The 27306-nt window shown below is 45.1% G+C and overlaps 1 protein-coding gene across 4 annotated transcripts in view; it reads right to left on the bottom strand.

Annotated features, from left to right (window-relative positions):
• TRAPPC8 (trafficking protein particle complex subunit 8) overlaps nucleotides 1-27306 on the bottom strand; it is a 1467367-nt gene that overhangs the window by 1274241 nt on the left and 165820 nt on the right. For all 4 annotated transcript variants that reach the window (XM_078687367.1, XM_078687364.1, XM_078687365.1 and 1 more), the window contains exon 2: nucleotides 9534-9728. In XM_078687367.1, coding sequence (XP_078543493.1) covers nucleotides 9534-9723 — 190 coding nt within the window. In that variant the 5' untranslated portion in view covers nucleotides 9724-9728. The remainder of the gene's footprint in view (nucleotides 1-9533; nucleotides 9729-27306) is intronic.

Genomic DNA, 27306 nt, shown 5'->3' with positions numbered 1-27306 from the left:
CTCACTGTCGTCGACGAAAGCCTGGAGGCGGTGTCGTTGCAGAGCACCAGTGACGGCAGAGATTGTCCTCTGAGAGTAAATCGACCGTATCGTCGACAAGCTGGCACATTTTTACGTAGAAGAGTGCGCAGAGTGAGTCTAGATGCCTGAGAGTAAATCTCGTGGGCGTAGATGTGGGAGGCACAGACTCAAAGAAGGCCAGAGACCCCTTAATTGTGATGTTACTTCAGCTGGTGAAGTAGAGGAGAAGCATCTCTTAACATCTTAACGTGCAGGACAAACAAAAAAATCCTCCCACATCAGAAGGGGGGTATAGTCTAAGCACAAGAACAACCCCTTCTCTTCCTATCATATCAGAGACAGGCAGAGTGCTGGTCCATATACTCTTCATGAGGGTTCACAGAAAAAGTCTCAGCTTTCCACAAGTCACGCAGGGCCTGAAGGTAGACTTCATGTAAGAAGACATTACAAAACTGATATTTTGAAGAAAAAATTGAGAAAAAACTATGAAAATTGAAGAAAACTGAGCAGAGCTCAGGGAGACTCCCTTCACACGACGTGCGGTAGAAAATCTGAGAGCCTGAGCCTCTGGGGAGAACATTCTGGTGGGTGCTGTCGCCTGATTGGCTGTAGTTTGGACTATACAAAATGACTAGGATAGTCATTAGTGTGGAAGTTTTTTCTACTGTAGCTTGGGCTACTTTACTTCCTGGTTGGTATTTATTGGTTTTTCCAATGTTATTATAGCATATTATTGCTTTTTTATATACCGTGGGACTCCCACTCCAACGACGGGGAATGATTCAGGCATGTGAATCTATGAAAGACACCCTAATACTGGAGAATTGAAGGTAGCACTCCAACTAGAGGAATTACAGGAAGCACTACGAAGTATGGCGCGCTCTAAATCACCGGGCCCCGGTTGGAATTCCAGTAGAATTCTACCAGACATATGCTGATGTCTTGCTCCAACGCCTACTAAAGATCCTGCAGGAGGCAAAAGGGGCAGGATGCCTGGCGCAATACTTATGGGAGGCGAAGATAGCTATGCTCTCTAAGCTTGGCAGAAATGCAGAAGACCCAGGCGCATATATTTGTTCATGCTAGGAGTAGATACTAAATTACTTGCTACGGTCTTGGACATGAGATTGAGTAGAGTTGTGACCTCCCTGGTACATAAAGACCAGTGCAGGTTCATAACTGGGAGGGGAACACACAGGAATATATGGCGGCTGTCTCATGTCCTACATTCAGTGGCCGATAGTGAATTCTGGGCTGCGGTTATTGCCCTAGATATCAAAAAAGCTTTCAAAAACTTTACGGTGGGAATATTTGTGGGAGGTACTGAGGAGAATGGGATTCGGCAGGGAATATGTCACCTGGGTCAGACTGCTCTATCACCAACCGAGAGCCAGAGTGCAGAATGGGGGTCAGGTATCAGAGGGTATAAAGATTATAAGGGGCCCACGGCAGGGGTGCTCACTATCCCATGACTTTTCACGTTTGTGATGGAACCACTAGCGGTAAGACTGAGGAGGGATATGGCACCATGGGGTAGAACATTAGATGGCCGCTCACATGTGATCTCATTGTATGCGGACGACGCACTACCATACATTAGACAGCCAGAAGAGGGAATCCCAGTGCTCCTGGAGACACTTGTCTCCTTTGGTACGGCATCCGGCCTCCATATTAACAGTCAGAAATCAATACTATTCCCACGAGCGGCCCTTGCGCGAGGAGCACCGCAGGATCTTCCTAAGGTAGGATTAGATTGGGAAAGTAACCATTTCAGATACTTGGGCATTCAGGTAGCCCACCATTTAGAAGCTCAATAAGAGTTTAACATGGGCAAAGTTCTCATAGGATTAAAAGCGACTACATTTTGGAATAAGCTTCCCCTTTCGGTTATAGGGAGAGTGGCCATAGCAAAAATGGTAATGCTGCCCGCTGTCTGTATATCCTGCAGAATTCCTTTTGTAAAATCCTGTGGTCCACGTTTGACATGCTGAACTGCCTCCTAGTCTCACTGGTGTGGGCCAAGGGACAGAGTAGAGTTAAACTCGAGATGCTTAAATTGGATATGGATGTCGGGGTCTAGGTCTCCCAGATTTGAGACTATATTACATAGCGGGATTGCTGTAGTACGCAGCACAGTGGTGCATGGAAGAACGAACGTAGGAGAAAGAACTACTGGGGGAGTTGAATGGTGAGTCAGGGCTGCAGAGGTTCCTCATGATGGGTTTGAGGGTCCCCATGGACTTGCCACATATAGTACGGCAAGTGGCAGAAGCCAGGAAACAGGTAGTCACATTGGTTCTCCAGAGACCTCCTCATGCAAATGCGCTCCCACTTCAGTGGCTACAGGGATTCCAAAATATTCAGACAACCATGGACATCACGAAATGATACGAGGGGGGATGTGTAATGACAGGAGACCTGTACCTGAATGGTACCTTTCTGACATTCGATGAGGCCCAAGAATGGTTCCATATACCAGTAGGTCGATTCTTACAATACGCAAAGATTTCGAGTACGGTCCGTGAGATATGGACCACATTTCCAGAGGAGCGACGGGAGTCGCACACGTTGATAACACTGCTGGACCCAAGGTCCAGCAGGGGACTTCTCTCCATCTATAAAGATACTGAAGGAGGACCGTAGGGGTGACTTATCGGCGGTCAGAGGGAAATGGGAGGAGGACATACCGCTCCCATTGATGGACGGGGAATGGAAAAGAGCACAAGCGCAGGAGGCTAAAGCAACAAGTAATGCTAGGTTCAAGCTCACCCAATTCTATTACTTGCACCATACATATCTGCCCCAACAGCGTCAGGCGCGGTTCACTCCAAGGCTAATCCCATCCTGTCCACGTTGCGGCATGGACCTGGCCACATTCCTACACATAACCTGGAATTGCATACGACTGCAAACGTACTGGAATCAGGTTGCACAGACTCTTCACACCGCAATAGCAGTGCGAATAGAAGTCTCCGTAAAGCAGTGCTTATTGGGTGTCCTTCCAACGCTGAAAAAAGGGACACGGATACGGTATAAGTTTGCAATGCTGGGCCTGGTTCTGGCAAAATGGCGGATTGCCATATATTGGATCCTCTCTACACCCCCTATGCTGGATAAATGAAGAGATGATATAGGTGAGTGGGTTGTGGCCGTAGAGAGACGCCTCAGGGCAGTGACAGTGGATGAGAACGCAGAGAGAGACCTGGCAGAGTGGGGACAAATGTTGACAGGGGTGTTCTTGAAGACAGACAAGAGCGATCATGAAACTGAACCTACACAATCTCCCAACCACACTTCACTGGTACCTAGCTCAGAAAATGTGAATGGCCCTCTCAAACAAGCACCAAGCCATGAGGTGTTCTGTTTGTGTGTTACGCGTCCACACTCTCCAATTTGATTCTCCACTGTAGAGGATTCACCCCCAGCTACTCCACTTTTCCCTTGCAGGAAGGAAGATCATAGACAAGGAAGCTGAGAACCTTGCAAGGAGAGAGCAGTAATGAAACCCACTGAACATCCTAAAACTCTTAGCAATTTATTCTTGGTTAAGAAAAAGGAAAAGGTAAAAAACAGCCAACATCCGTTGTGAATCTGGATCCTGGGTAGTATACAGTCATGTGACGATGGAAAGGATCCATCTGTTGAAACATTTCTTACTCCCAGGGGACATAATGTTATAGCTATCCTATAACCTAATGTTAACCTCTTCAGCGCTCATGACGAGGTCAGCTCGTCATGAGCCACGGCGCTCCAGTGCTCATGATGAGCTGAGCTCGTCATGACCACGCCCGTTACTTGGAACGCTCGCACGCTGGGCTGATTCCCCTGCTGTGCTGAACGTTCCATTGGAACGGGCGTGGTCATGACGAGCTGACCTCGTCATGAGCATGTGGCGCTGTACGCGCCCCCCAGCTCAGCGGGGGAATCCCGCCAGTGGCGAAGGGGTTAAGTTGATCCTATTAACACAATTATGCTACATATGAAATGTTTCTTTGTAACAAAGGTTTCTTAGTGCATAATCATTTCTATGAGCACACAAGATGAATGTCGCTTCTACACACAATGCATTATAAGGCATGGTTATTAGGCTATCAATATCCAACAAGTGTGTATTTCCCACCACATTCTCAAGCATGTCAGAAGGAACAGCGATGTTTAGTTTTTTTCACATTGTGAGAGAGACTCAAAAGGATACTATAGAACTAAGGAGAAGAGAGGATCATCGTTTAAGTCGTGGGGTTGCAAAGGACATCTTTTCTGCAAGCAGCAGATGCGCATTCAAGGGCTACTCTGAGAAAAGACTTTTTTCAGCCTGGCAGATTTATGGAAGTCTGGTGTTACACTTTTCATTATGGCATACTTGTAACGCACATCCATTTTTAATGAAGGTCATTGCCAATTTAAGTCTGATCAATGATTTTATTTTGAAACACTTGCCTTATACTAGGTTAGTTCATTAAAAGACTTACATAAAGCTTGGTAAGGGCAAGTGTGCACTAAGTTAGGGGGAGTGGGGAGCCCTTTTTACAAATACTGCCAAGTTATCTGGAGGCATATTTCTAACTTTATAAAGAGTTCTTCCTTCTAGTATTATCTGAGAGGAGAGGCTGTGGAACAACAGTCCGTTTTTTTTGCTCTGCAGGAACCCATGGGCATGATAGTGGACTATGGGGGCAAAAAAAAACCTTCCGGGTGTGATCAAGATCTTGGCATGAATAAAGAGCAGGGCAAGATACTGAATAATAAGACTTTACCTACAATGAAACCAGCAGGCACAATCATGCTGTGTAACACGCCATGCCAGTTTGGGCAGACCACAAACAGCTGAAATGCGCATCAGTCTTTCAATTAGCATTTCACCGAAAGCAAATTTGTTGTCACCCTGACTGTGATATCAGAAACAGGGACAAGTTTCTAGAAAGCCTACATAGATGGTTTTTTTCTCATTGATTAGGGATCGACTATGGCAAAAAAGCAATATTATTTAATTTACAGCAAAATATGGATTGTAAAATCCAGCAACAAAAGAATCAGTAATTTGATGTCTGTTCATATTCAAGTAATCACTAGTATCCAACACTGCTGAATCGTTCAACTAACTACACAAGCCATCGATATGAAAACTGGGGAATTAAGTCTTGAAGATGTACAGTTAAGCTCCAGGCACACCATGAATTCACATTGTGGATTTACCTACATGAGTAAAACAATCTTCACATCTCCTTGAAATAGACAGTTACTCAAGTGGCATGATTGGGCTACAGTTTTCAATGGCTGACACCAACTTAAACTCAAAGGGACAGAAAATGTTTGGCGCTGCCTGTTTGTAAGGTACATGGTCTGTTGTGTCACATCACCTTGCTCCTGCTGGAGTGAAGTGGAGTAATTTGCATGTACTTGGCCTTCGCTCATGACACAGCAAAGAACAATAACAGTGATGGGAAGCATCTCAAGTGCGTAAACACCTTGTCACTTGTAAAGCCTCTACCAGTGTTCCCAAAAAAAGTTTTAGTTTTGAACAATAAATACATGTTGTGGATTGTGTTTAGGTTTCTAAAGGTACTGCTATCGCGCAAAATACAAACCTGTTCAGAAAATGATTCACCGAGAACGTCTACTGCTCATTTAATAGAAATGAAAATAATTAGGAAAAAATAGCTGCATCAGTACTGATCTGAGATTCAGCAGCAATACTTGGAAGCGAAATCAGGACACGGATGAATACCATACAAGTAGTTTTTTCGCCTGTAACCATATAAGCCTGAACAGTGGGAATAATTTACAACAAGGGGTGGTGATGGACAGAGTCTCTGAATTAAGCAGAGTACTCTCACCCAGTCAAGAGATCAGGGCTAGATCCAACACCGTTTTTTAGCTCATTGCACCATCCCAGTTTCAGAACCTGGCTGTATGCAAATTAGTCTGTCCCTGGCCCAGTGCATCATGGGAACAGGGCAGACCAGACTACAAAAGCCAATTCTTACACTGGGAAGGAAACAAGCTACCGGGGACCGGTTTCTGCCATTTCAGGCGTCTTCGGCCCGGCTTGCTTGAATCCTGATGGTGCAATGAGCAAGGGACTCACATCTGAGTATACCCTTCCACGCTTAGGGTGGACAAAATTATTTACAACAAGGGGTGGTGATGGACAGAGTCTCTGAATTAAGCAGAGTACTCTCACCCAGTCAAGAGATCAGGGCTAGATCCAACACCGTTTTTTAGCTCATTGCACCATCCCAGTTTCAGAACCTGGCTGTATGCAAATTAGTCTGTCCCTGGCCCAGTGCATCATGGGAACAGGGCAGACCAGACTACAAAAGCCAATTCTTACACTGGGAAGGAAACAAGCTTCCGGGGACCGGTTTCTGCCATTTCAGGCGTCTTCGGCCCGGCTTGCTTGAATCCTGATGGTGCAATGAGCAAGGGACTCACATCTGAGTATACCCTTCCACGCTTAGGGTGGACAAAATTATTTACAACAAGGGGTGGTGATGGACAGAGTCTCTGAATTAAGCAGAGTACTCTCACCCAGTCAAGAGATCAGGGCTAGATCCAACACCGTTTTTTAGCTCATTGCACCATCCCAGTTTCAGAACCTGGCTGTATGCAAATTAGTCTGTCCCTGGCCCAGTGCATCATGGGAACAGGGCAGACCAGACTACAAAAGCCAATTCTTACACTGGGAAGGAAACAAGCTTCCGGGGACCGATTTCTGCCATTTCAGGCGTCTTCGGCCCGGCTTGCTTGAATCCTGATGGTGCAATGAGCAAGGGACTCACATCTGAGTATACCCTTCCACGCTTAGGGTGGACAAAATTATTTACAACAAGGGGTGGTGATGGACAGAGTCTCTGAATTAAGCAGAGTACTCTCACCCAGTCAAGAGATCAGGGCTAGATCCAACACCGTTTTTTAGCTCATTGCACCATCCCAGTTTCAGAACCTGGCTGTATGCAAATTAGTCTGTCCCTGGCCCAGTGCATCATGGGAACAGGGCAGACCAGACTACAAAAGCCAATTCTTACACTGGGAAGGAAACAAGCTTCCGGGGACCGGTTTCTGCCATTTCAGGCGTCTTCGGCCCGGCTTGCTTGAATCCTGATGGTGCAATGAGCAAGGGACTCACATCTAAGTATACCCTTCCACGCTTAGGGTGGACAAAATTATTTACAACAAGGGGTGGTGATGGACAGAGTCTCTCAATTAAGCAGAGTACTCTCACCCAGTCAAGAGATCAGGGCTAGATCCAACACCGTTTTTTAGCTCATTGCACCATCCCAGTTTCAGAACCTGGCTGTATGCAAATTAGTCTGTCCCTGGCCCAGTGCATCATGGGAACAGGGCAGACCAGACTACAAAAGCCAATTCTTACACTGGAAAGGAAACAAGCTTCCGGGGACCGGTTTCTGCCATTTCAGGCGTCTTCGGCCCGGCTTGCTTGAATCCTGATGGTGCAATGAGCAAGGGACTCACATCTGAGTATACCCTTCCACGCTTAGGGTGGACAAAATTATTTACAACAAGGGGTGGTGATGGACAGAGTCTCTGAATTAAGCAGAGTACTCTCACCCAGTCAAGAGATCAGGGCTAGATCCAACACCGTTTTTTAGCTCATTGCACCATCCCAGTTTCAGAACCTGGCTCACTGCTCCATCAGGATTCAAGCAAGCCGGGCCGAAGAGGCTGAAATGCCAGAAACCGGTCCCCGGTAGCTTGTCTCCTTTCTGGTGAAGAATTGGCTTGGTAGTTTGGTCTGCCCTGTTCCCATGATGCACTGGGCCAGGGACAGACTAATTTGCATATAGCCAGGTTCTGAGCTGGGATGGGGCAGTGAGATAAATAACGGTGATGGATCAAGCCCTGATCTTTGGACTGGGTAAGAGTGGTCTGCTTAATTCAGACACTCTGTTCATCACCACCCCCTTTTCTGAATCGTTTTTGGCCACTATAGGTGTGGCAGGGTATACTCAGACATGAGTCCCTTTCTCACTGCTCCATCAGGATTCAAGCAAGCCGGGCCGAAGAGGCTGAAATGCCAGAAACCGGTCCCCGGTAGCTTGTCTCCTTTCTGGTGAAGAATTGGCTTGGTAGTTTGGTCTGCCCTGTTCCCATGATGCACTGGGCCAGGGACAGACTAATTTGCATATAGCCAGGTTCTGAGCTGGGATGGGGCAGTGAGGAGAATAATAACGGTGATGGATCAAGCCCTGATCTTTGGACTGGGTAAGAGTGGTCTGCTTAATTCAGACACTCTGTTCATCACCACCCCCTTTTCTGAATCGTGAACAGTGGGAAAGCATGCTTGAGTGAATGACACAGGAACCTCTAAACAAGCTTGCACCTGCGCTCTCCTAGTAATGTGTCCGTATCAATGACATTTGACAAAAGGATGCTCCCCTAGTTGTCCAGAATGATCCTCAGTCACTTTATGATGAAAAATACATATTTTCGTTTACTCCGAACTCCCATTTACAAAAAATCCATACGTTGTATGACATGCGTACCACTGTGTCCTTAAATAAACAAATTATTAGGCTCATTTGATAAAACAGTTTAAATCTGAGACGGGTGGGGGAAGCCAACGATTGTTTGGATACACCACATAATTCTCCATGAAGTGCTAGATTCCAACTATACCACGGATTGAGTCAGTGTGCCTATTCCCCTCCCCCCCCCCCCTCCCTTTTTTCTTTGTTGGGACTTTTGCCCTAGCAGGAAACATTGTGGAACAGGTCAGATTAATTCATAGCGGCAGAGTTCAGGGAATGTTTTTGGGGAGGGGACTAATGTGGGAGGGAGTTAGAGGGGTCGGACCAAAAGTTTATTTAAAAATGTAATGTTGACAATTGATTGGACAGAGGATCGTTGGTAAGTATGTGAGTTGTCATTCTATGTTAGAACATGTATATGTTAGTGTATGATTACTAGCTGATGGTACTACTATATTGTAACAATAACCCGGCATACAAAACATGATCAAAATTGATGTGTAATATATTACTCGCTTGCAAACCCGAACAACTAATAAAACAAATTTGGAAAGAAAAAAATAAGCAAATTATCTACTTTTTTCTTACTGAAAAATACTCTTATCAGGAATTAGAGTCACTTTTTTATGCCCTAAAAGATAGTTTTAGTCAAAAGTTAAAAAATGTGGACAGACACTCACTCCCACGTTAAAATCATATCTGGAGCTGTAAGCTAAAAGTTTTCAAATGCCTTTATTACGAGATGAAGGGACAAGACATAGTCAAATGCAGTACTTCACGCATTCGTAACCAGGGTGGCAGAAATCAAAGTGTAAACATAAAGGCTCCAATCAATGCAACATGATCAGCAAGGTGGGCGATGAAAACTCTGAGAAAATTAAAAAAGTATTTTCCTATACAAATCTTTTAAATCGTGCCTGAAAGCATGAGCAATGTGGTCTAATTGTTTTACAAAAGCTAAAATCCAAACAATAAATAACTATAACAATTGTACAATGCAGACTGTGTAATGGAAATACATACCACTGATATTGAGATCATAATCGCCTGCAGTAATCACATTAGCTACTAATCCATCCGGTGGCTGGCTAGTAGAAACCACATCATTCAGAAGTTTCCGTATGGATCCAGGCTGGGGTGACTGCGTGACAATGTTGTTAATAGCTATTTTCAGGTTTTTTATCACATGAAGTTGATTGTTGGGATCTCTCATATGAACTGGAAAAGGAAATATAAACACACAACTGTAAGAATGTGTTTGGGATAGACAAACATTTTACAAGACTGAGTTTCCCCCTTAACAGGAAAGTTATAAGTGGACAGTAGTTACACATACAAATAAACATGTGGAGTTATAGGTTTATTTTGCAAATGAGGTCGAAATACCTTTATGCTTAAGGTACAGACAGGTAGGAAAAAGAAGCAAACGGTATTGACTGCTAAAAGAAACCTTTAAAAAAATAAGTCAAATTGTGCATGAAATTTGTTAAAAAAAAACTATAGATGCATAAAGGTTTGAGTCTGCAAAATTGTAAGCAGTTTGTTAAGGGGAGTGAAATATAAATGGGTACCAAACGTTGGACTGCCTATTCAAATACTGTATCTCGTTTTTTCACTAGAACAAAAATTGGCATAGTGTTTATGCCAAGGGCATGTTTGTTTGGATTTTTGTAAATTCATTTTTTAAGTTTGAGACAGGTAGAAAAATACTTAGAGGTGACTGAACTGTGGTTTGTGGATCGACTTGAATAGTTAATTATGTTTCAAATACGACCAGCTGAGAAAAGTGGGCTTATCTATCCCCTGTAATAGTTTCTGTTTAGCAAATAAATTTGATACACAGTGCCGACTCTACATGTGGGCTTCGAGTGATTATTTGGCAAAGAAGCATAAGTCACTTTTCACTGCACTGATTAAAAGATAGCCATAACAACCCTTAACCAAAATGCATTTAGTATACGTTGACAATATATTATCACAAGTGGATTACAAAAAGCTATAGTTCGGCTCAGATTTCACTCGTACAGTGAATTTCAGCAGTTATAGTTACTAAAGCCAAATATAACTTCTGTTCCAGCAATGCACCACTTATGACCTCGCATATTACATCACTCATGACATGGTCAGTTACATCACTCGAGACATCTCAAATGATGTCACTGATTATATTATCCAGTGAGTTGGGAGTGTTTCCTAAAAGTTTCTGAGAGTTAAATATATATATTAAGCTACAGCATAACTATTCTTTTTGTACGACTGAGTGATACAGTTTCTAATATACATCCTCTGAGTGATACTGTATCTAATATACACCTGAGTGATACTGTGTCTAATATACATCACCTGAGTGATACTGTATCTAATATACATCATCTGAGTGACACTGTGACTATGTGTATAAGTGTCTGGGTGGGTGTCTGAGTGGTTTTATAAGGGTGTCTGAGTGGGTGAGAGCGAGAGTGTCTCTCTGTATCGGTGACCAAGGTGGCTGTGTGAATGGCTCTATGGGTGAGTGACTGGGTGGGTAAGTGGATGTTTGGGTAAGTGGGTGAGTGTGTGAGTGGCTGTTTTGCACAGTAATTTTTTGTGTGAGTGGCTGCACACATGAATGAGCGGGCGCGCATGTGACTATTGATGTGTGAATGGGTATGTAAGTGGTTCTGTGGATGAATAAATAAAATGGTGAGTGGCTGTATGACTGAATGAGTAGCTCTGTTAGTAACTGTGTGGGTGCGAAAATGGGTTTGTGAGTGGCTGTATGGGTCTGAGTAGGTGTGCAAGTGGTTTTGTGGGAGTGTGAGTGTGTGCGCGCAGAGGTGTGTTTCAAAAACCAAAGGTTTAAACATAGTTCTAGCTAGGAAAACATTATTTGTTGTTTCTACACAAACCAAACTAAAACTACACAAACATTAGAAAGTCTAAAAAGTTATAGTTCTACCTTAAATGTATAATTTACGCACATCCTTCGAATAATTTGAATTTGCACACCTTCATACAAAGTGTAGTGAAGTCTGTGGCCACATTACATTAATTATAACTCGCCACTCTATCATGCATTGTGGTCTCACAAATTATGAGATTTACGATGTTTTAAGTGTTATTAAGAATTTTATGATTTCAGATGGTATAAGTTGTGTAATATGAAAAGGTCTACTGTGTTGTGGCTACCAAATTCACTACACAGTGTATGGAGGTGCGCCAGCTATCATACTTTGAAGGTGGTGCGTAAATTATCAATTTACAATATACCTACAACTTTATAATTTCTAATGTTTGTATAGTTTAAGTTTGTTTGTATAAAAACAATAAATACAATTTTCCTAGTTATAACCAAGTTTAAACCTATGCTGTTTTTTCATTGAATTTCAATAGTTTTTATTTTTTTATTAATAAGTGTTTCAAATCGTAGAGTGTACTGTTGTTAAGTGGAGTGACGTTAAGTGGGGAGACAGAGTACAATTGAGGACAGTGTCATACAGTGGAGTGGCGTAGTGTGAAACAGTTGTGTGGCATACAGTGTCGTAGAGTAAAGTGGCATGCAGCTGGATAAAGTGGACCGGTATAGAGTAGAGTGGTTTACAATGAGGCGGCGTACAGTGATGAGGCATAAAGAAGAGTAGTGTAGAGTGGAACAGGGTGTAGTTGTAGTGAAGGCAGGGCCCTGCTGGCACACATTGCTATGTTAGCATAGGCTTTTTAGAAGTTTAAATGCCATTTTACCTTTTTGCTGCTTTTGCACACAACAATGTATGTAACTGTAGTTGTAAGTTAGGCTGCGTGAATTTCTTCACATGAGAATGGCTTGTTTTCAACATCCCTAGACTTACATCGGAACCTTAGTCTGCATAATGAGTGCTGAAGCCTCCAAGGTTATCATAACAATGTTAGCTGTTATTCGGGCTGATCGGCCCACGCTAAGACACAACATGCACGCAGCTGCAGCTAATTAAAATTCTGGCGCCTTTAATATTGCACTGCATGCATGATTTGAGCACTTGGACAAAATCTGTTTCCAGAAAGAGAGAGCTTTTGCAGATCCTGATGTGATTCATCTCTACTGATCTTGGAGGTATGGGGTTCCACATTCAAGTCTAAGAGACCTTCTATTATTATATAAAACATAGTTCCTAGCTAGGGAGAGTGGTATATAAGGCACTATAGGACCTGTTTCCACAATAATTATAAGATGATTTCTCCCTTGGTGTTTTATGGAATTGCAACAATGCTGATCGTATTATTTTTAATCATATGCCTGCTGCTTATGTTAGCAATAATACTGCATCTTGGAGCACGCAAAAAAATAAAAATTTTAAACTTTTCGGTGTCTATTCACTCACGTTGTGGACTGGTATGAGAATAACAAACAAAAGAGTGTTCTTGATTCCCACCATTCCTGAGAGTAACCTAAGTTGCATGTTCTGGGTTGTCTAATCATTGGTTCCTTTGCGATAGGACGAAGAGCTGCTAATGTGACACTGATGCTAGTCGGTTAGGGGTTGTAGGTACTGAGATGAGTTTTTTGGTCCACCACAATTCACTGAGGTCCTGGGTCTGTGTATGAGCAGAATCCCTGCAACATAGTGGAGTGGCAGTTTTGTTCCCTTCCCATTTCCACTTTATTAAAGTAGTAATGGGTAGGGAAATGTATTTATATTTTTCTATATATTTTTTTTAAGTTTATGCAGTACCACGCTAGTACTTACAAAGTACAGAGGTAGATACCTGAAAATTAAAAAAAAATATGTAAAATATAAAACAAGAATACGCCGTAGTATACTTTGAGAAATATTGTGTAGCACAATGCAATATTTTTATTCCGAATAATTTTTTTTTAAATTCTAAGCACCGTACTTTCTAGGTAGTACCACGGTAGTGCAGTCATTAATTTTATTATAAAGTAAATATGGAAAAAAATGAAAATAAACTGGACTACACTATACTTGTGAAATATAGTGTAGTACAGCGCATTTGTAACTTTGTACCATTTGTTTTTAAATTATTTTTTAAGCACTATAGTACTTCCTAGGTGGTACTATGGTGCTCCGAGAACTTAAAAAATATACATATATAAACATATCAATATTATGGAGGAGCACAGAGTGGAGGAGAATTGAGTGGCGGGGCCTAGGGTAGAACAGCGTAGAGGGAGTGGCATAGAATGGAGGGGGGAAGAGGGAAAAAAGTAGAGTGGAGTGGTGCACAGTATAGTGGTGTTAAGTGGAGTGAAGTAAAGTAGAATAGCATGGAGTAGAGTGGAGAGCCGCAGAGAGGAATACCGAAAAGTGGAGTGGCGTACTGTCGGCATAGATTTGAGTGGAGTAGAGTCAAGTGGGGTGGAATTGCAGAGTGGAGTGGCACAGAGTTGGGTGGAGTGGAGCTGGTAAAGTGGACCTGGATAGAGTGGCATAGAATGCAACAGCATAGAGCGGCGAGACGTAGAGTGGAGAGGCGTACAGTCAAGTGGCATAGAGTGTAGTAGCATATAAAGGAGAGGAGTTAAGTGACGTAGAATGGAGTAGCGTGAAGTGGAGAGGTGTACAATAGAGTGGCTTAAACTGGAGTGTTTTAGAGTGGAGTGGTGTAGAGGGAAGTAGCGTCCAGCAGAGTGGCTTAAAGTGGAGTGGCATACTGTAGAATAGCAGAGTGGAGTGGAATAGAATGGAATGGCATACAGTGGCTTACATTCGAGGGGCACAGAGTGGCGTAGAGTGGAGGGGCATGCAGTAGAGGGGCATGCAGTAGAGCGGCGTGCAGTAGAGCGGTAATTATTGGTATTTGTTCTAAATTGGGTAAGTACTATTAAAGTAATACATGACAAAGCGCTTAGTTATATATTGGTCTGCGGTATACTGCAGTAACTTTGCAGTTTACCGCAGTACATGCTGATCACAAGGCTGTAAATCAGTGGCGAATGGCTGCATTTACAAAAGTAAAAGAAAGACATGTAGTTTTCACAACAATTTGGCTGATTTCTCAGGTATGGCCTTAGATATAGGTAAGTAGTAGGTTTGATGTTGTTCTCTACCTATTTCTTCTTGAATATTATCATGTATATTTCTTCAACAGCACTTTTTGCGCCAACGAGAAGCAACCTCACTCTATTTTAGTTGACTCTAATTCATTTATGTGGGCGAGTTCTGCAATTCTGGATACACCAGTGACTTATCTTCCCACTCAGCTAGAAATGTGGTGCTAACTTGTGATAAGGTCAGACCAGCATTTATACATTGCTGTGATTCCTATCCAACATCTTGGATTCATCGACTGGTACCAATCTCATAAATATAGCATGTTTTAGAGTAGCTAGAGGATCCAGACTAGCGTAGTTTCTGTGATCACCAATCCTAAGGGCTGGAGAATTCAAACTGTGGGTCGGGCCCTCCTATGGGGCCTCAAGTGATCCCAGGAGGAGTATAGGCTCTGGCCAGAAGAAGCATTATGCTGATAATCGTACTTTGTTTTAAGTAGAAAAAAATGAGCAGCAGTAGGTCGCTCTGTAATTGGCCATCATTAACATCTTTTGTCATTTATGTTTAATATACCAGGCTGTGCGTACGTGTCAAATGGGAAGGGACTCCAAATATTCTTCAAAACAGCAGGGGTGTGGAATTCCGGTAGCCAGACGCCCAGGACATATTGTTTGGGGTCAAGGACAACAAGGTTTCATGTTTATGATGTCCTTGGGAAAAGTAGGCCCAACCCTCTGCAGCACAAACCCTTTGGCTGCTAGTCTACAGTACCACACTAGAATCCGGGAAAGAGATTGTGTACAGTTAAGGTAATATTTGTGTCCATATCTTAATGGTGTTCCAACTTGTATCTATGGTTCTTTAATGCAAAGCCTTTATTATTAGGGTGAGCGCACTAAGGAAATGTTGTAAGCTTGGACTGCACTACTGACAGCGATTCTAGTATAAAACAATATGAGGCTATGTAAAATTCTCCCAAAATGCTCTCTGGTTAGCTGCAAATGTTTGGCGAAGCTCGAAAGCTCTTTGCCTTTAAGATAAAATGTTCACACAAAAAGGCAACTGGGGAAAAAACATTGCTAAACTACTGTGACATTTTAGGAACCATTTCTTTGAAGCACCATTTACTAAAATTAGTTTATGCATGCTAGTATTTCCCAAAAATATTCATAATGGGAAATCAGTGTAAACAGTTTCAACAAGAGTATGGGAAACATGGAAACAAACCAGCATTGGCAAAGTCAATTGGTCTGACATTGGTGGTCAGCCTTTCGGCTTTGTCAGAGCGTATCTTGTTTTGACATGGTTTTTGTAAAACGTTATTGCTGTGGGAGCTGCTGGGGCCTCGCCATTATAACAAACTTTGGCAAAAAGCAAAAATATTTTTGGGTTTCAGAAAGCACACATTGCCACAGTAGTCACTGGCACTGAACAAAACTACTTTGTGTGCCAATATGCTCCTTGTGAAAGAGCAGAATGCGGTTACTCACAGTGAAGCCATCAGAGAGCTAGAGAGATAGAATTTAATAAAAAGAAAAGGGCTTGGTTAATACCAGACCTAATTAGGAGCACAATTCTTAAAGAAAGTCACAAAGGTGCAGCCACGGTTTATGTCCCTTTCATTAGTTCAATTTACAGCTTTCATGATTTCACAAGAATTTACATTAGCAGGCCAGGAAATTGTACTCCTAGAAAATATTTGTGAACGGCATTTTAGCACGAACTAATATGCATGTAATGACTTGCTCATGTGACAATCAGTTGCAAGTTTACAAGCTAACTTTACATCCAACCACTTTTTTCCCCCAACCCTGAAAAAAAGAAGTTTTACTTCTGCCCTTGTCAGGAGTAAGTTTCTAACATTTATCAGTATGGGAAAAGATTAGAGAAGAACTACTGAAAACCCCTAAAACATGCAAGTCCCTTAGTTTGCACAGATCCAAAAAGGCATTTGAAACCTGAAACTATTGCTTACCGCTACTTCCAGCCTCAGTATGTAGGTCTGTGGAAAGGTAACAGCAAGGAAATTACTAGTAATCAAACTCTACTATAGCATGCGCCCTGGCATAATCCGAGAGGCAATTATCAGAGGTTTTATATAATGAGATTGCTGCCATAATTTGTCACCACAATGCATGGCACCAAAGGGACAAGTGGATTTTATTACAGGACGAGTAGATATTCTATTAAACTCCACAACCATCCACGACCCCAATTTCTAATAAATCACACTGTGGATACTTTTACACGTTAATAAGGTCTTCCTGACCAGAATAGTATGTTTGACAATCATGTATTTGATTGATTTTTAAAATGACAACAGAACTGAACTACAATGTTTAAATAAGTCTAGACATATTTGAACATTGCCAATTTAATAGAATAATTATGAAAAATTCTGAGGGGGACCCAATGATTTTTCTTCCACTGGGGGACGGTGGGGAGTGTGGCATTAAACGTTTGAAGACTACTGCCTTAGGGTCATTGTGGGCTGTATAAATAATTCATAAACCTAGCAGGCATTTACCTTAAAATGCTTGAAGCATCTTTGGATTTCATGCCCAAACAGAAAAATTCAAAATTTTGCTCCCTGGCAACCATTCTTCTTTTACATAAAGGCTGCAAAAGGTTTTGTCCTTTGTACAGGTTTTAACAACCACCATCTAAGAGAAGGGAAGATCAGCACAAACGGAATCCTGGCTTTAATTAAAAAACATGCCACAGTGTTTTTTCCTTATTTTCTGAAATGCACAACGGATTTATCCGTTTTCTCAACAGCTTGGTCGATATTACTTGCACTGGATCTTGCAAGTATTTCAATGCTATTATTCAAGTTTTGAGGCAAGAACCAATCCAAACAGTTCTTCCTTACAAAGTAGAGGTATTACAAAACAGATATGATGATATCACACCGATGAGCATGAAGAGTTGCAAAGACAGAATACACAAAATCGCTCATGCGCATAGTTACCATCTTAGGACTACTTCCTAAACAATATACGGTCACTGATGTATAATTTTATGTCCACCATTGGGGTACTATATGAAGTACACCCAGGTGCAACACAGGCCCCAACCTAGAGATACCGTAAAATAACAGTGTACTATATGGACTCAAACCAGGAGCAACAGAAGCCAAGCCTATGGAAGCACTGTGAATACTATACAAGTCCCCCGAGAAGCAACAGAAATCCACACTCTCAAAACACTGTTAAGCAACCAGACAATATACTGCTTGGAATCATGCAGTAGCACCAAGATGAATGCACAAAATAAGGATTCCACAGACATGTCAGTGAAAGAACCATGGGGGTTCACCCAGCAGTGACAGATATCCAAACCAAAGAAAACTCAATAACAAGCATTGGCATTGCCAATAGGTCTCGCTTTTGGGACCTTCTAAGCCTTTAGCCATGCAGCACATTATCCTGGGTGTTGTGCTGCCAGGGATTGAAGAGCTATGCAATTACTGCACACTGGGTCATGCAAAGTGATTCAGGAAACATTTATGGACACACGAAGCAGCCAGAGCTAATGCACTTTTTAAAAAAGTGCATTAGCACACAGGGACGCCGACTGAATGCAGTATGGGCAGCAGCAGTGCAAGACAGACAGACAGACAGACAGATACTCAGCAGTGCAAGCTTCACACACAAACACAGCAGTGCAATATTCACTCACACAGACACTCAGCAGTGCAAGCTTCACACACACACACACAACAGGCAGCGCAGTGCAGGTTCCCTCGCAGAGACACTGACTGAATGCAGTATGGGCAGCAGCAGGGCAAGCTTCACTCACACACAAAGCAGTGCAAGCTTCACTCACACACACAACAGGCAGCGCAATGCAAGCTTCACACACACACACACACAAAGCAGTGCAAGCTTCACTCACACACACACAACAGGCAGCGCAATGCAGGTTCCCTCGCAGAGACACTGACTGAATGCAGTATGGGCAGCAGTAGGACAAGCTTCTCACAAACACACACACACACACACACACACACACACATGCAAGCTTCACACACACACAAAGCAGTGCAAGCTTCACTCACACAACAGGCAGCGCAATGTCGGTTCCATAGCAGGATTTGAAAATGCACCCCAGGTCATGTAACCATATTAAAGGCAGGGGGCAACTGTGGCCAGTACCATTTTGTTACTTTCACTGCAGAGACATTGAGATAAGAAGCTGTACCTGTGCCAAAGAAGAAGATCAGCAGAGTCGTTGCCGCAACCCAGGGTAAATTGAGGAGAGTGTTCATGGGGCATCTGGCTTACGCACACAGTTGGGCAGGAGGTGATCGTGTCAAGAGAGGCAGTGGATTGACTTTACTAATGTGGGCTTCGACCACTGACCAGAGGTGAGACAATGGGCGGCTGAGAGTTACCTCAGGGGCCCGCCCACGGAGTGTGAAGACCAGCATCACTGCTGCAGCCAGGGACCTTTGTGAGACAATGGGCGGCATCCGCCTGCGAATAAAGACTGGCATTATAGGGCACTCCTGCAAAGGAGGAAGTCTACACCTACCAGGGGCCCAACTTTGATTAAGACCGGCATCATTGCTGCCCCCGGGTAGTCTATCGGAGGCAGGAGAGAATGAGCGTCACCCGTGACCCGCCTACAAATCCAAGAGGAAGCGGCAATTTAAAGGTACAGGCCACTACGGGAGCACTACGGATTACTAAGCATTACAATATTGTGCAGAGGAGCGGGGAAAGGACTTTATTAAGCGATTGCGGTTTTAGTATAACGTAGAACCGTCCTCAAGGCAGGAAGTATCAACTAAAAAAAAATCGGTCTTCACAGTCTTCACTTTTCAAGCACTCGCACTGTGGCGGCATCCACCTTGCGGGAGCGAGCAGCGGCCATATGTTTGTAATTAGCGTGCCCACGCCGCTGCTCGCTCCTGCAAGGTGGATGCCGCCACAAGTACGAGTGCAGTGCCTGTAAAGTGAAGACCGATGGCTAAAGGCCCTCCTAGAGCAGCACATGCGCGCTGCCTAGGCGAGACCTAAAAATGGTTTGGGGTCCCCCAGAAACCAGGAAAGAGGAACCCCAAGAAAACGGTCAATAGAGGGCCAATTGGGCCCACCCAGGAACAGTGAAGGCTCTATTCAAGCAAAATTAACAGATATCCCAGCAATGTACTGCAATGTATTATATTTTAGGATTTAAAATGTGTCATGAGATCCCGCTTTCATGAACTTCTGGGTGCCATTTGGATGTGGATGTGTGCGTAATAGGACGCCGATTGTAAATATGTCTCCAGTGGAAAATGTTTAGTGCACTGTGTGTGAAGTTTGGAGCCGAGCTCCATACATGGTTCTGCAAACCCATACCTGAAGGGATATTAGCAATACATTTCAATGCTTTGCCAGGGGTGTACTGTACAGAAATTAACCCATTTGGTTTAGTTTCTGTAAGAGGGCCCTAATTTACAACTCGCAGTGATAACGTTAAAATTCCACTTACCAGAAATTAATCATAAACTCACAGCCTCTATAAAAATCCGTTAGAAGGCATATATCCACCATTAACTATGAAATTTTAGACACTGTTTAGCAATGTCATCTGGATCAATCAACCAACTTTCAGTGTGTGTATAAAATATCAAAAATTACTTTTGCACATAATCAGCAATCTATCAGGCTTCAACACAACAGACTTAGAAGAACATATATGAACAGGTATTAAAAATTAGAGCTGCAACAATCACACCTTTTTTGCTGCTCTATAGTGGCAACCGTACAACACAAAGGAGAACGGGTGAGTGGGGAAAGTTTGCGCTGGAAAGAAAAAATTATTAATGCAAAACACTATTTGGTAAGCTCAAAAAGGATCAGATACTGGTCACCCAACCAGGATCAGACAAAATGTGACTCCAAAGGGGCCACGTTTGTACAATTTAAACCATGAACATTAGATCCTGAGCTAGAGAAAAGTAGTTCAATCAAGATATCAAGTCCCAATTTTTGTAAGTTTTTCCGTTTTATTCTTCTTTGGTCTTTTAGTAGAGTTAATCCAATCTTCACACGTACAAAAACAACCGCTGCCAACACGTGTTTCGTCAAGGTCATCAAAACCAAATGACTTCGTCAGGGCCTGGAGATTTCATGAAACTGTTATGTAGAAGTCCAGAAATAATAACTCCCAATTCACAATCTGCAACAAAATTAGACATGCAACATATGACGTATTAGTCAGTTTCAAAGGTGTCCTGTCCGTCCAAACACAGAAAAAGCAGTTCTTGTCCCAAATATCCAGGGACTAAGTCGCTCAATATTTTCACGATAGAAAAGTTACCTCCGAGTGCAGAGATCAAACAGAAACAAGTTCCCCAATGTAAACCGGCGTGCAGCTGCACGCCGGTTTACATTGGGGAACTTGTTTCTGTTTGATCTCTGCACTCGGAGGTAACTTTTCTATCGTGAAAATATTGAGCGACTTAGTCCCTGGATATTTGGGACAAGAACTGCTTTTTCTGTGTTTGGACGGACAGGACACCTTTGAAACTGACTAATACGTCATATGTTGCATGTCTAATTTTGTTGCAGATTGTGAATTGGGAGTTATTATTTCTGGACTTCTACATAACAGTCTCATGAAATCTCCAGGCCCTGACGAAGTCATTTGGTTTTGATGACCTTGACGAAACACGTGTTGGCAGCGGTTGTTTTTGTACGTGTGAAGATTGGATTAACTCTACTAAAAGACCAAAGAAGAATAAAACGGAAAAACTTACAAAAATTGGGACTTGATATCTTGATTGAACTACTTTTCTCTAGCTCAGGATCTAATGTTCATGGTTTATATAGTGGCAACCCAGGGGCGTGGACAAGATGGCATCTCGTTAGGACGCGGTTTGTCAGCTCTCCACTCCCACTGGGCCCTTTACCGCACTTCCAGCGGTGTAAGCGTGCCAGAACCTGTCCGGGTGGTGCTGGGAGAGCCGCTGCACATCCGGGGAAGATGCGGAATCCTATTCCTTCGGGAGCAAGGCCACAGAGAGCCTGTGGCAGAGCGGCCAGGAGCGCGCCAGAGCTCCTAGAGAGGCTGCGGTGGAGGGTCCGCACCCTCGATCCTTTGTGCGTGTTTAACACAGCCCCCCGGAGCAGTATTGGGGGGCCGCTGATGCCATAAAGCAGCTGCCACCGCACAGAGCTCCTGGTGGCATTCAGCCGACACACCAGACACACATTCAGCCGACACACCAGAGGCGGATGGCGAGGGCTCAGGAAGAGCAGCCTGTGCGGGGCTCCAGCTCGCGGGCCTGGTCGGGCCAAGGAATGTTGGGACATCAGTTGATTACTCACTGCAGGAGGGGGAGCCTGCGCTTTTGACTGCCTAGAGCGGGCCCCTTACAACGCCATGGCTGAACTTATGGCGGACCCTGGAGTGGCGATGGGGGCCGCCATCAGCATACTAAGGCCACCCTCCAGCAACATGCCAGGCTGCACTGATCTGAGCACACACCAGAGACAGAGGAGGTGAGCCTGGGCTGTGTGCCATTCCTGGGGCTGGTGGCCTGGTCGGCCTGTCCGGGCCTTCTCCGCTGCAGGATCAGCCTGAAGGGGTGGCCAACAGAGTCTGGCATATAGGGGCCCGCTGCAAATAAACGTTCTCTCGTTGGACATCAAGGGTCTTCCTGCGGTACCCCCCGGATGTGCATACAGGGGAAGCCACCACCACATATCTCACCAGGCAGCGCCCCCAGCGGCAACAGCACGACTACGCTTTAGAGGCCTTGGGGGTGAGCCCGGTCTGTGCACTACGCCGGGAATTACGGGCTGATGGCTTGGCAGGGCCTCCCCAGCACCAGCACTTAACCGAGGGGTCGGAGACTTGCAACCTGCGGACATTGTTTGGCCATAGTGGCCTCCCCTCCAGGGCACAAGTAAACACGACTGGCTGCAGGGCCTGATCTCACTCGTTCTGATAAGCCCCAAGGTTCACTACTAGCCATACACCCTTGCAGCTGTCCCCATCGGACCTGACGCAGAGAGACCGTTAAGAAGAGCCCCCGGTGGCGTGGCGAGTATATCTCCCACGGCATTTGTAGAGGAGAGGGCGGAGAGAGCCCAGGCATCTCGGCGCATCTGAGTTCACTTACATCGCCCTTCCCAGTGAGCAGCTTGCCCCGGGGCAGCGCCCACACTGGAAGGCCCTACAGAATCAGTGTGATGGCGGCACCAAAAGGCAAAAAAGACAGGTTGGTTAAAGACTTGCTCCTTAAGTCGGTGGCTCAGCAGACGAAAGGCACATTACCGGCAAAGCACTCGGATGAGGCGGCAGACGGCGGTGCACCAGAGGATCCGATCAGCCAATCCTTCATAGAGTCGCCATTTTCCTTGCTCCGAGAGGACCTGTCCACCATGAAGCACGAGCTTTCAGCGGACTTGAGAGGTCCGGCGCGATGTGGACGTTCCGGGTGAACGAATAAATACGTTGAAGGAACGCAAAGCGGGTCAGGATGAAGAACTCTAGCACCTCCAGCAAGAAATCCTTCAACTACAACAAAATAACTTGGACCTCCAGGCCCACACGGAGAATTTGGAGAACCGGTCCTGCCGGAATAACATCCGCATTCGTGATATGGCTCAGGTTGAGGGGAACGGCGAAATTGAGGCACTGGTGTCGGGCCTCTTTCGCTCCATTCTGGGGGACACCCCCTGAGTTTCCCTTCAAGTTAGATTGCACTCAGAGTGGGCCTCAGGAGGAAGGCGCCGGCCCCGTCGGCAAATATCCTGAAGTGCGTACATGATTTTCAACTAAAGGTGCGGATCCTCAGGGAGGCCAGGCGTTGTTCGGACTTCACCTATGAGGGTTCAAAGCCTACACTGAAACAGGTCCTGGTGGCCTCCACCCTACTCAAATGCAAAGCCTCCTGCCCGATCACATCCTCAGAGATGCTGGGATCAAATATTCTTGGGGGAACCCCCCTAGACTCAATTTAAGGGAGAACTGAGACAAATCCGATCTTTGTCAGTGGCGTGTAACCTATTGGGCATCGAGGATCCTACAGTGGAGACATCACCAAAGGACAACCTACCGCGTAGCTGCTGCAGTGGACATGGGTGGACTACTATCAAACCTCCCAGCCTGTCAGCACACCCTGATCCTGACACTATGGCATAGAACGCTGGGCAGTCCTGGCGTCCATATCAGGGGCGCACTCGGAGTGAATCGACATGCCAAGACAGATGCTCTGTAATGTGAAGTTATCACCTTTGCCGGCCGTAGGACATAGTCTTCACTACAATGTGAGCTGCCTGGGGTGAGCTGGGAGCTGCCGACCACATTTACCCTAATCTCCAATTCCTGGGAGCAGTACGTCCTGGACATTGAATGTTTGTAATTTCTCGTCCTTAATGTTCTCATTTTGTTGGGGTGTTTTACTCGCCTGTATGGGTTCCCCACCCCCCTTGCCCACGCACATTGCTTGGTCTGCCAGCATGTTTGCGACTTTTGCTCAGTTAGAGCGCCCATGGATGCTGCAGTACACTGGCCCGAACGGGGTATGCACGATACGCTCCATAGCAACCATATCGCAATGCGCCCCCTTTACTTGCTCGGCTGAGTATTAAAATCTTGACCCTTAACGTGAAAGAGCCTAACAACCCTACCAAACACAAAGCCATCCTGTCATATATGGAAAACTTCAAAGCCCACGTTTGCTTGCTACAGGAGACCAACCTACTGCGCAGCAATACACATAGGCTTCGCTCTAGGGCCTTTCCCCAGCACTCCTTTTCCTCTCTCCCACACAAAAAGCCCAATTTTGTAATTCTCATTCCGCGCTCTTACCCTGGGGAGGTAGGGGCGAAAGTGTTGGAAATTCGGGGAAGACTCTTGGCGCTTTCATTCACTGTGGGTTCACACACGATCACACTAGCTACCATTTACGCTCCCAATGAGGGCCAGGAGGAGTTCCTACGCAAAGCGGTGGCCGACCTGACATCCTCCTCCAACAGACAGACAAATACTTATAGGGGGCAATTTGAATATTGTCTTTGATGGCCAGCGAGACCGCTCAGCGCAGAGGCAGGGACAGACTGGAGCCCTATCAGATAGCACGAGGCAGTGGTTTGAAGACCTGGGGTTATTCGATGTGTGGCGTCACTTTCATCAGGACACAAACGACTACACCTTTTACTCCCACTCTCGCGGAACTTATGCTCGCCTACATTATTTCTTCTGGTCCTGATCCACCTCCCTTTACTGCAGAACTCGGTTATTGATCCGCAGTCGCTGTCCTATCACGCAGCACTGACCATGGCTCTGCTGTATCCACCTGCCTCTCGTCCATCCTTCTCGTGAAGGCTTGGGGACACACTACTCCATCGCCCCAAAGTTATTACCCACCTCACCAAGACGTTAAAAGACTATCTGACCGTGAATGATACTCCCGACACATCTATAGTATCCTTATGGGAAACACTTAAACTGGTGGCCAGGAGAGACCTAAGAGCTACATCATCTGCAGACAACAAACTCGCAGGGAGAAAAAGGAGGAGCTTTCCCGGCAGGTCTCCGAACTAGAGGGGATTCACAAAAGAACAGGTGCCCCGAGAGTATGGAGGCAAATCAAAGCTGCAAGAGCCCAATTAGCTAGCTTGGATCTTGACCGGATGGAATACGCAGCCCTCCCACTCAAACACATGTTTTACACTGGGGGAGACAGATGCATCTGCTTATTAGCGAACAAACTTTGCGTGCAACGTCAGGCGGCGGTTTCCACAATCACAGATGAGGGGGGCTCTGAACTGACTCGGGAGGCGGACATTTCCCGCGCCTTCAGGGACTTTTATGGCAATCTTTAATCGGCACAACAAATCCCGGAGCAAAACTTCTCGGCATATTTCAGGCACATAACACACTCCCGCTCATCTCCCAACCAGGGCGCCACATTAGATGGACCGATCCAAATAGGGGAGGTAATCTCAGCCATCGCAAGGCTTAAGCTCCTCAAGCCATTTTTTATAAACCTTTTTGCTCAGTCGTAGCCCCAATTTTTACACGACTATTCAACGCCATAGGTGATGCTTCAGTGATGCCTCCCACAATGCTCATGATACAGAAAAGGGGGTGGTGATGAACAGAGTGTCTGAATTAAGCAGACCACTCTTACCCAGTCCAAAGATCAGGGCTTGATCCATCACCGTTATTTATCTCACTGCCCCATCCCAGCTCAGAACCTGGCTATATGCAAATCAGTCTGTCCCTGGCCCAGTGCATCATGGGAACAGGGCAGACCAAACTACCAAGCCAATTCTTCACCAGAAAGGAGACAAGCTACCGGGGACCGGTTTCTGGCATTTCAGCCTCTTCGGCCCGGCTTGCTTGAATCCTGATGGAGCAGTGAGAAAGGGACTCATGTCTGAGTATACCCTACCACACCTATAGTGGCCAAAAACGATACAGAAAAGTGTAAGAATTGGCTTTTGTAGTCTGGTCTGCCCTGTTCCCATGATGCACTGGGCCAGGGACAGACTAATTTGCATACAGCCAGGTTCTGAAACTGGGATGGTGCAATGAGCTAAAAAACGGTGTTGGATCTAGCCCTGATCTCTTGACTGGGTGAGAGTACTCTGCTTAATTCAGAGACTCTGTCCATTACCACCCCTTGTTGTAAATATTTTTGTCCACCCTAAGCGTGGAAGGGTATACTCAGATGTGAGTCCCTTGCTCATTGCACCATCAGGATTCAAGCAAGCCGGGCCGAAGACGGCTGAAATGCCAGAAACCGGTCCCCGGAAGCTTGTTTCCTTCCCAGTGTAAGAATTGGCTTTTGTAGTCTGGTCTGCCCTGTTCCCATGATGCACTGGGCCAGGGACAGACTAATTTGCATACAGCCAGGTTCTGAAACTGGGATGGTGCAATGAGCTAAAAAACGGTGTTGGATCTAGCCCTGATCTCTTGACTGGGTGAGAGTACTCTGCTTAATTCAGAGACTCTGTCCATCACCACCCCTTGTTGTAAATATTTTTGTCCACCCTAAGCGTGGAAGGGTATACTCAGATGTGAGTCCCTTGCTCATTGCACCATCAGGATTCAAGCAAGCCGGGCCGAAGACGGCTGAAATGCCAGAAACCGGTCCCCGGAAGCTTGTTTCCTTCCCAGTGTAAGAATTGGCTTTTGTAGTCTGGTCTGCCCTGTTCCCATGATGCACTGGGCCAGGGACAGACTAATTTGCATACAGCCAGGTTCTGAAACTGGGATGGTGCAATGAGCTAAAAAACGGTGTTGGATCTAGCCCTGATCTCTTGACTGGGTGAGAGTACTCTGCTTAATTCAGAGACTCTGTCCATCACCACCCCTTGTTGTAAATATTTTTGTCCACCCTAAGCGTGGAAGGGTATACTCAGATGTGAGTCCCTTGCTCATTGCACCATCAGGATTCAAGCAAGCCGGGCCGAAGACGGCTGAAATGCCAGAAACCGGTCCCCGGAAGCTTGTTTCCTTCCCAGTGTAAGAATTGGCTTTTGTAGTCTGGTCTGCCCTGTTCCCATGATGCACTGGGCCAGGGACAGACTAATTTGCATACAGCCAGGTTCTGAAACTGGGATGGTGCAATGAGCTAAAAAACGGTGTTGGATCTAGCCCTGATCTCTTGACTGGGTGAGAGTACTCTGCTTAATTCAGAGACTCTGTCCATCACCACCCCTTGTTGTAAATATTTTTGTCCACCCTAAGCGTGGAAGGGTATACTCAGATGTGAGTCCCTTGCTCATTGCACCATCAGGATTCAAGCAAGCCGGGCCGAAGACGGCTGAAATGCCAGAAACCGGTCCCCGGAAGCTTGTTTCCTTCCCAGTGTA

Source organism: Lissotriton helveticus, chromosome 4_1 (assembly GCF_964261635.1).
Source record: "Lissotriton helveticus chromosome 4_1, aLisHel1.1, whole genome shotgun sequence".
NCBI lineage: Eukaryota > Metazoa > Chordata > Amphibia > Caudata > Salamandridae > Lissotriton > Lissotriton helveticus.
Note: the sequence above shows the minus strand (reverse complement) of the source record. Positions and strands in the feature narration are given on the sequence as shown.